The following is a 10,108-nucleotide window of genomic DNA, read 5'->3' on the forward strand; positions in this document are numbered from 1 at the left end:
CAGGTTCTGTCTCCAGAAATGAAACATTTATTCAGCTTTTGGATTTGCTGGCTCGTTAACAAATAAAAATATCGATTTTGTCGTGAATGACTATGTTTTACTCCGCTTTTAGCAATTTTAGAGCAAAATAACAGCTGGGGACACCAGAAACGGGCTTCACGCATAGTACTCATAATGGGCTATCGGTTACCGGTGAACGCGTTAACCATAATGCTACCCCAGATATACCATTTGGGACCCGAGACTTTATTCAGATGTCACATGGGAACGGCAAAAGTAGTACAATGGTACAAAAGTGACAAGTGACATTAAAGGGACGTCATTGCCTATACTAATTATCAGTATTGACAATATAACAGTTTAGAAAGATCGTTTTATTGTTTGTTGTTGTTTTTTTTAAATAGCATTTTAAAATACTGGTATCTTGAAACAGGGAATTTCCCGCAGAATTCGAAACTGTGAAGTGTATTTGTGTGCGTTATGTATTAAGAATTCTACTGGACTTCAAAAGTGAGGGTTGAAGAGGAAGGACAGTTATGTTCCTCTGGCAACCAGGGGAGTTAACTAAACGAATATTTTAAATAATATTGCGCTGAAATCTAGCGATCTGTTGCAGCAGCCCTGAATCATTGCTGTGAATAACCAAAGGGTATATATGATATGAATACCTGTTTGTTATTGATAGTTCATATTTAGACAAACTCCATGTTGTGAGTTATTTCCCAGTTCGCTAATTTGCATTATAAATTATTAGCAGATACTGATTCTTGTCCATTCTTGAATTGTTCGTTGGCTTTTTGTTGGTCATTAATGATTTTATGTTTGCCACATTTCGGCTTTCGATCTTCGAGCTGTAATTCAACCACAGAAAAAGACGTCTTTGTTTCTTGGATTTTTCGTTTCGTTTATATTTTCCTGATATTTGTTCTATTTCGGGGCACATATACTCTGGAAATGAACAAAAATGCGTTTTTTTCTAGTATAATTGATAAAATGGATCTTTATGCAAAGTTTCATGCAATAATTAGGAGATAAACGTACTGTGCTGGGAAATTAGATTAATGTTGTGCAGAATTAATAGTCTCTAAATCTAATTTTGAACCGAAATTTAGAGACTATATCAGTTCTGCATAACATTCATCTAATTTCCCAACACAGTACGTTTATGTCCTAATTTAACAGATACACAAATCTTTAAGGCCACTTATCTTGAAATAAGGTTTAGGTGCACATAAGACACAGGTAACGACGTCTGCAATACATTAGTGGATATGTATAAATTGTTAGAAGATATATTGAATTGAATGTAAGATATTTTGAATTAATTTCGAACATGAATATGTCAGATATGGTAATTGTTTGGTAGTTTAATTACTTCAATATAATGCATTTAGAAATATGAGGAAATATTTTATTTTCGTGATACATTACTAACATTCAAAAACATCAGTAGTTCTTTTTTCAGTACTTACCAATATCTAAAATACATTAGTGACTTATATTATCTTAAAATATAATACAGATATCCTTAGCGATTGGAGATATCGTTAGTTCCTAATAAATGTGAAAAAGACTTGACATAAAGTACTAAACTCTAATGAATATGTATATCCAAACGTATATCAATTTTTTTTTTATAGTTATAGCACTGTTCCAGTTTTGACTGGAATTGTTTCTTCTTTGGGTAGCATTTAGATGTTGGGACGATGAAGAGGAGCGATATTTTATACACATTTTCTTTAATGGAATGGATATCAAGCAAGTTTATCAAACCATCTTAAAATTAATTCATCTGCAAACGTTAATATCGGATACAATCCATTTCTGAATTTATACTGCAATCAACTTCTAATGGCAGGCGTAATTCATGATCAAGCACCCACGGTTCGTCTGTCTTTTAGACCCATGGCCTTTTTAGTGTATAAAATGCCTGTCGACCGTAACATCAAAGTTGAAAATATATCCTTTCATAAAACACCTCACTATTTTTTTCTATCGTTGTTTTCACAAAAGGTGACATCACTGCTTACCTTTGAAATCTGTCCAAAATGTTAGCCAAGATAACATCTAGTTCTATTATCTAGTCTTCAAGTAAATACAATACATTGTCGTTTCGGAGACATTGTCATGCTCAGAAGATGAGCAGACGACACCCTAAGGGACATAACTCATATTCCTTGCCACTTCTTTCATCCTGTTAAAAATGTAAGAAAGAGTCACGCAAACACGGGAGAGGACATAATATAGGTGTGATTATTCAAAACCGACTTTGTGATGCTGGTGTCATGTTGTCTGGTTTTGTAGTAAAATGCCCCACATCGCTGATACGTATGTTATATGTACTGTACATTGCAACATCTACGATATGGACAGTGATTATAGAAATGTCATTTGCCATAAAGTCACGTTGTATGTATCTGTCCACCAAATAGTGAGCATCAAAGACGGGATGATATAAAACTTTTAAACTTATAAGGCTATTACAACACAAATTAAAAGAACATTCAACAGACGCCTCCTTGTCACATAACGAATGTCAGATAATTGTTCCACAAGTAGTATCTCCTCGTCAAGTCAAGAGTGTCAAAGGTCGCCAGAAGTTGGGGATAAATATTTAGATCGTCATGCCTCTGAAGAAAATACCAAACATCATTTCCCCGGATTTGCTTCACGTGCTTGCACTGATGGGACACGGAGACGAGATAGGTATATTTTTTTATCGATGTGTTAAATTTTTAAATTCAGTACACTAGATTACACGAAGGTCCATGCACAGCCGAATGAACGAGCAACAAGACGCTACATAACAGATCTGAGTTACTGATAGCAGACTCTAGGCTTCATCAAAACAACTTTGGCCCGGGGTCTGTTGCAAGTCAGTGTTGAAATAATGCAAGAGATTATTGTTCTGACATTAAATGATTTAAATGTTTACCATATCTTTTCGTTTGATATTGGTCAAAATAATGAAATGGAGCCCACGATACTTTTTACGTAAAGTACAACACTAGAAGCCTGGACTTGTTGTTAACTTTGCTTCAGGGTAATTGAAAATGGTCACTTTAACTTCTGTGCGCCATTTCACGTGACTGTATCTTATTTCGCTTGGGAATCAGTAAGTGTATACTGATCTCATTTATTTAATCACGGGTTGTAAAGTTACTTTTGTCAACAAGTGCTTTTTAAAAAATATTTGATATCAGATGACAGTGAGGTAGTATTTTATTTGTCGTCAAAAGTCACTTTTCATTAGTTTTCAGTGAAATGTGGTACTGCCATTAGACTTGTAGTGCAGTGATGTCCCAGCATCGTGACATCATCAAGTTTATGATGTCATTAAATTGTGATGTCATCAGGTTTTGAAGTCATTCATGGAATTGATTACATCAGGGCATTATACAAAATCTACTGTCAAAATGTTATCTATCAGGAGATATCTTTTTATCTCACAAAAGCAGTATCTCCAGTGGATGATGATATATTATACATACAGAGATGGATATTATAATATGTAATTATTACATTTACGATACCTGACATTTGGTTTATTATAAATATCCCCTCTTAAGAGTTTTTGTTTTAGGAGATAAATATCATGTGTTGGCCAATTTCCGGGTGTTATTGAGTATTTCAAGCACGGGAATGCATTTAGAACCGACGGCGTCAGCCTAACCCTAACCCTAACCCTAACCCTAACCTGACCTGTGATCCTGACAGTGTACTTGAAATCAATTGCAATGTAACACCCTGAATTGATTAGAGAATTTGGACAAGATCTATTTGATTAAGGTCATTCAAACAATATTGTGTTTGTCTGATAACTGATACATACCAGTGATGCTGCAGGCAATTCAGTCAGTTAACAAACAGTTCGATTACAAAGACCGGATGTCTCATTTCATATGAGGGTTGGGGTAGGGGTTGCACATTGACCTCCAGAAACACTGATTACACATAGGTCAGCTTGTAAAGGGAAGGGGATGCACATCAGCCCCTGGAAACATTGATTACAATAAGCCTGATGGGCCATTGGGTTGTACATTGGACTCTTGGAACATTACTTGCACATAGACTTGTGGGAGGTAGGGTTGCACTCAAACCTGTAGGAACATTGACTACAAAATGGCTTGTTGGGGCATTGGGTTGCACATTGGTCTTTGTTGGGGTATTGGAGTGCTCATTGGTCTCAGGGGACGTTTAATTCATATTGGCCTGTTGATGGGGCATTGGGTTGCACATTTGCTAGCTCTGAGAACATTAACTACACAAATGGTTAGGTTGTTGTATGTTTATTTAGGTGCCTCAGTGCACAGAAGCTACTCTAAGGCATGCTAGAAACCATTGTGTTCTCCGCTCAGATTTGTCTCAATTACGTTATTTAGTTTATCTGCACTGCACATTCCATCGAAGTGGTGTCATGATCATCATCATGTAAATGGGATAACTGTTCCAAGCAGCATCAAACCAAACTCACTAGCTACAGTTCACAGTTGTACTCTGTAACCAAAACCTGGACAAGGCTTTAGGTTGTAAAACCTGATTCAAGAGTCAGATTGCTTCAAAGGATAATACATTTCCTGGTATACATGGCATCCAGATATTTCTGAACTTGATGTATACGTCACTCATCGCCTTTTGTTTTGTTTTAGTATTTGCAGATGCTCACTTCCCTTCATCTTCTATCTGTAGAAGCGGTCCTCGGGAGCTACGCGCTGATGGTGAGATATATTTGAAGATGATGCTTGTCTACATGCATGAATGTTGAGCTCACCTAACACTGTTTTTTTCTATAAATCGTCAATATGGCATCAAATGTAATGTATATTAGGTGACACCTTTATCAGAATCTGTACCAATAATCTGTATCTTGTATCTTTTTTGTGTTCACAAACACATTTACTGTGAAAAGTTGAACTAAATTATCCCCCCAAAAGTTAAAATATTTTATAGATGAGTTGTTGGGATGGTGGGGTAGCCTAGTGGTTAAAGCATTTGCTTGTCACACTGATGGCCTGGGTTTGATTTCCTACATGGGTACAATGTGTAAAGGCCATTTCTGGTGTCTTGCACCGTGATATTGCTAAAAAGCGATGGAAAACAAAAATGACTCTCTCACTCTGAACTGTAATTTCATGTTTTGATCTCTAGGATCATTTTTGACTTGGTGATAGTTGCTAGTACAAACAAATAATTATTGAATTCAACTTAAAGTGCAGATACCTGTCATATTATGTCCTGAAAGTTGCGTATATGTAGGTGATTATTTTTCAGGACTTGATATCCCTTCACTGTTAGAAGGAGTTTTAGAGCTATTCACCTTGGACCAATATGTTGACAAACCGGTAAGCATGAAGTGTAAATAACCATGATAAAAGGCATTCATTGTCTGTCAAAATGTTAGACACCCTGTATGGGCACTGCTAGTGAAGTGTATTTCTAGTGTACCCCACCCTGCAATGGCTAGAATAAAGTGAGTGACGGAGTTCTAAACCTAACCTTCACAAGTGGACTGGAATAAAGCTAGACATTGTGTGAAACTCAAGTGACTGTATGATGTGGAATAACCCAAATGGTTACGTTGTTGTTTCAGGTGGGCAGAATGGATCTTGTTGAATCAGACAAGGCAAAGAACCTCCCAACCCCAGTCTGGGACAAATACATGGCCATTATCAACAAAGCAGAGGGCAGAGAAGTAAGTTCCACTCATAGTAATACCTCTGTGAGATGAAATTACTTGGGTGTAAGATTCAGACTTATGGTGAGAACATTTTTATATCCATGTTGATGCCCCATTCATTTCATCCTCCGACCTTGCCATTGGTTAGTTTTGGACACCAGTGTTATCTAGGACCTTGGCACCCTCTGGGCACCTTAATCCTTTGACCACCTCTACCACTCTTGTCTTTGGCCACTGTTCATAATTTCAGCTTTTTCTAGCAGAGCCGTTCCTCACCCTTCAATTTCTCATCCCTTAGTACACTCTTCGCTGTGCATGCTTTGATATCTCAGCCAGCAGACTCCCTTTACCAGTGAAGGTCTGGGTTAGAGTAGTGGCCTTCGGTAACCCATGCTTGTCCTAAGAGGCAACTAATGGGATCGGATGGTCAGACACGCTGACTTGGTTGACACATGTAATTGTATTCCAATTGCGTAGATCTATCATCATGCTGTTGATCACTGGATTGCCTGGTCCAGACCTAATTATTTACAGACCACCACCTGGAATATGGCTGGGTGCAGTGTTAAGCAGCAAACCAGCCTCACGTTTATTGTAATAGGCACAAGACACTTTATTGTCTCTAACCATAGGCTGCCTTCACCAGCATAGTTCTTCAGTTCCCTTCACAAAGCTAACCCTTTCCTTCTTTGAATCATTTTTTGGCTAAGGGTGGCTGTGAACAGACATTGTGGATTAGAGGCTGACCAAACTGTTGCTATGTTTCATGCAAAACAACTGCAACTCCACCCATCAAAATACATGGACTGAGACAACAGGGTCATACAGTACCTTCCCTTAAACTCATTGATTCAGGCTCTGTGAGGGACCTGCTGCAATATTGCTGGAATGTTGCTAAAATCAGTGTATAATCATACTCACTCAATTTGTAATGGAATATGATCTTTAAAGAAGTGTTATTCAAAAGGGCATTTTCCGTCAAGAAATTATGAATTTGTTTCATTTGATATTACAGGTTCCTGTTGAGCTTATAGAGAGGTTTCAGTTTTATGAAAGAGCCAAGACAGCTTTTGCCATTGTGCACACAGGGTATGTGGAAGTAGGCATGACTCAAACACCTACAATATCAATACAGGATTATCAGATTTAAAACTAACCTTTGATACTGGTCATTTAAGAAAGGTCGTGTCTGGTTGCTTTAAAAACATCGTTAAAGAGTGGTGGTCGGAAAGATTTTATCACTCTTTAGAGTTTGAGAGAAGCATAATAAGATTAGCAAAGTGCCTTTCTCTTGATATTTATGCCCCAAAATTAACAAGAGGTGTAGACAGTTATTAAGGGGAGGGGTATGGAGAGTGATTTGATGGGATTTGTGAAAGAATATTCATAAAGCGTGTTTGAGGAAATACTGAAGCTGCCCACAAATCAATCTGAGCCTGCCTCTAACAAGTAAGACAATTTCATGGTCAAAGGGAGATAATTAGTCACTTAATATGGAACAGTGTATATCTAAGCTTCAGGTAGTTTAGTTCATCTAAATAAGGATGTGTAAGTTCAATAGACAGCCACATTGACTAAGATAATCAGATCATAGCTGTAAGTTGATTCAGCTTAATTTCTCTGCCACTTCAAATCTGCCTTTATTATTTCTATTTGGAAATTCACATTTAAAAGATGCTGCTCAATTTGCTTTGCTCAGTGCTGTGACAGATTATATGTTCATCTGACACAACCACATGGAGTGAATGTCAGTTTTTCACACTCAAAGGTAATGTGATTGAAACGTTTAACTTACATTAGTTGAAAAGTAAACGTCTGGTACCCCTGATAGACACACGTCATCATCATAGATTAATGCTCATGCGGTTGATCACTGGATTGTCTGAAGACTTGATTATTTACATATAGCTGGAATAATGCTGAGTGAGTTGAACCAACCAACTAAACCTTGTCATCTGGAATTAGCCTACCAGGCTCCCAGGGTTGAGAGTTGGGTCAACTATCTGATGCCAGTTGTCGCCGCCAGTGGCACCTTAAAATGCTAGCAAAATATGTTAGATCTTTCAGCATATGCATCTTGTCTTTCAATTCTGTGTACAAGCAACCAGCATTATGCACCATGACATATGCAAAGATGCCAACCTCTCAGATTCAATCATAGTCACTACGCATTTTAGCCTCAAACTATGACCGTATGATTGCATTAGAAATTATATGAAATTTAAGAAAATTTATTAGAATTTGCATCAGTGCGCAACGAAAGTAATTTTAGCGAAATTGTCTATCAGAAAGCTGATGCTGATTTCAATACCTTTGTGATTTTACGTATCTACTGCACTACTTATTTTATTGTCAAACTAATAATTTGGATTGTTGAAACTACTATTTGCAGCACTTTGAAGTTGGCATCTCTGCATATGATATACATATTGAATGGAGATAAGGCTGTATTTAGTGCATTTAATACTCAATACATTTTATATGCCCATAAAATGTTATTAATTTATCTTTTCAGTGAAACTGCTCAATATGGTAACATCATTCTGAAGAAAGGAGTCTGCTTATAGACAGTTACTGAAGCAGAAGAAATCAAGTACATGTGCAATGAAAGAATAACTCCTAACACATTTTATATAGAAACTTATGAATATCTGATTATATGAAAATGATTGATGCTCAATCAAATGTGGGTTTGTTACTTTTTGCTCAAACTGGTCTGCATGAAGGTGTCCCTCACTAAGGGATCATAGAACTAAAGAGGGCAGGTATGTGACCATGCTGAGCTGGTTATGGGGTACATGTCTGTCAGATTTCAAGTATATGTACATGCATTTGTTTTATAGTATTGTCTGTCATTCTGCAATGATAACAGAGGTGACATAATAGTGGAAACAGTTCTCAAGGAACTGGAAATCAAAAGTGGTCCTTTTTGGTTGGACCTTATAATCAGGTTGAAGTTTCCCTCAGGTGAAATTCTTCTCTATACATACACCATGAATATTCAAAATAACTTTCAGCCAATGACACTTAGTCTCTTTTGGCAATTCCAGTGACCATAGCTGTAGCAAAATAGGAGCCATGTGATTGTAGGTAATCTGAATAATTGTCCTGCTTTAATGTGGAAATCAAGTATTCTTTAAATTTCAAATTTAATTGTATTCTGTGCTTTTCCTGTTAATAAACTGATTTCCTTTCAGTTCAAAACAGTTGCAGAAGTAATTGAGCACACTTATACTAGTTCAGTGCATAATTCCGAATTTGCATATTTGGAAATCCATTCCAGTTTAGTAAAACACATATGGCCTTCCTTCCTTCACATATATTTTTTTGTGTACTATGATCGTAATGTGTTGGTGAAAGTGCAGCAGTGGTTTCCTCCATTGTGTAGAGATGCTTCATAGTATTCGTAAGTTTGACTTCTATGTATCTTAGCTAAGACATTGTTAGACATGACCGAGACCTTTGGTACGAAATGTCATATACTGCATAGATAAATCCCCAGGATCCCAATCACAATCAAACAAGCCTTTCTTGCTTGCACAGTGCAGTTTCCTCTAACAAGAAACATAAGAATTCAAGGACATTTATTGTTGCATGGAATCATGATGGTTTGATGGTCTCACAGTAAATAACAATATCTTTGTAACCGGAGTACAACATGACAACTGATAATGCAAGGAGTAGCTACATTTGGATGACTTGGTTGTGAAGAATATTTGTTTAATGCAGGGATGAGAATGGGTATGGGTGAAAACACAAATTCTCATCACTGCAAATGTGTGTTTTGATTTGTGTCAAGATGGGAGTAATTTTGTAATGGTTTCTCTCCTAGCTCTGCTGGGTGAGCTGTTCTTGTTGTCTGAATTATTTGTTGGAGCCTATATAATGACTTTTTGTCAGGGGGATTATATTTTGGAATAAAGATACTTTTTTAAATATGTGAGGAGGATTTGAGTTTGATTTTACACTGCAAGATTTTAGCTTTGTTGAATGTTGATGCTGTGTTTCATTTCTTGTTTCTTTAAAAGCAATGAATACATGACATGCTTTATTGATAACGATTGATAATGTTTTATTCGTTACGTGATGTTTCAGAGCAGTTTTTCGCTACTTCATTAGATGAATGCTGAGGAGCAAGAATTAGCTCTGAAACATCATGAAAAGAATAAAAAGAAGTTGTTGTCTATTAAACATGTTATATATTCATGTTTGTTCAGCTTCTAAATGCCTTTCAAAAACCATACAGCACTGTACCAGCTATATGGCAGAAAAACCAAGTCGGGACTCAGTCCAATGATCTATGCAGTAGGGATACGATGTGTGAGCCAAGTCAGCAAGCCTGACCACTTGATCCCATTAGTCACATGAGTTAAAGATCAATTTTAACCAGGGTTTTCACAGGTCTCTCTAAAGTGTATTGTGTGGATATTT

General features: G+C 36.9%; 1 protein-coding gene across 1 annotated transcript; it reads left to right on the top strand.

Moving 5' to 3' along the window:
* Window positions 1-2,557: 2,557 nt before the first annotated feature.
* LOC137265443 (fucose mutarotase-like) lies at window positions 2,558-9,617 on the top strand. Its single transcript, XM_067800842.1, has 6 exons — window positions 2,558-2,706; window positions 4,650-4,718; window positions 5,272-5,342; window positions 5,591-5,692; window positions 6,693-6,766; window positions 8,193-9,617. The coding sequence occupies exons 1-6, from the start codon at window positions 2,625-2,627 to the stop codon at window positions 8,242-8,244; spliced, it is 450 nt and encodes a 149-aa protein (XP_067656943.1). The 5' UTR covers window positions 2,558-2,624; the 3' UTR covers window positions 8,245-9,617.
* Window positions 9,618-10,108: the final 491 nt, after the last annotated feature.

Source organism: Haliotis asinina, chromosome 15, assembly GCF_037392515.1.
Source record: "Haliotis asinina isolate JCU_RB_2024 chromosome 15, JCU_Hal_asi_v2, whole genome shotgun sequence".
In the NCBI taxonomy this organism is placed as follows: domain Eukaryota; kingdom Metazoa; phylum Mollusca; class Gastropoda; order Lepetellida; family Haliotidae; genus Haliotis; species Haliotis asinina.

What these genes read in the sequence shown, in the direction of transcription:
- LOC137265443 (XM_067800842.1), top strand. Translation starts at nt 2,625, where the DNA reads ATGCCTCTGAAGAAAATACCAAACATCATTTCCCCGGATTTGCTTCAC. An exon ending in GGGACACGGAGACGAGATAG is followed by an intron (nt 2,707 to 4,649) that starts GTATATTTTTTT and finishes GTTTTGTTTTAG; the next exon opens with TATTTGCAGATGCTCACTTC. An exon ending in ACAAAGCAGAGGGCAGAGAA is followed by an intron (nt 5,693 to 6,692) that starts GTAAGTTCCACT and finishes TTGATATTACAG; the next exon opens with GTTCCTGTTGAGCTTATAGA.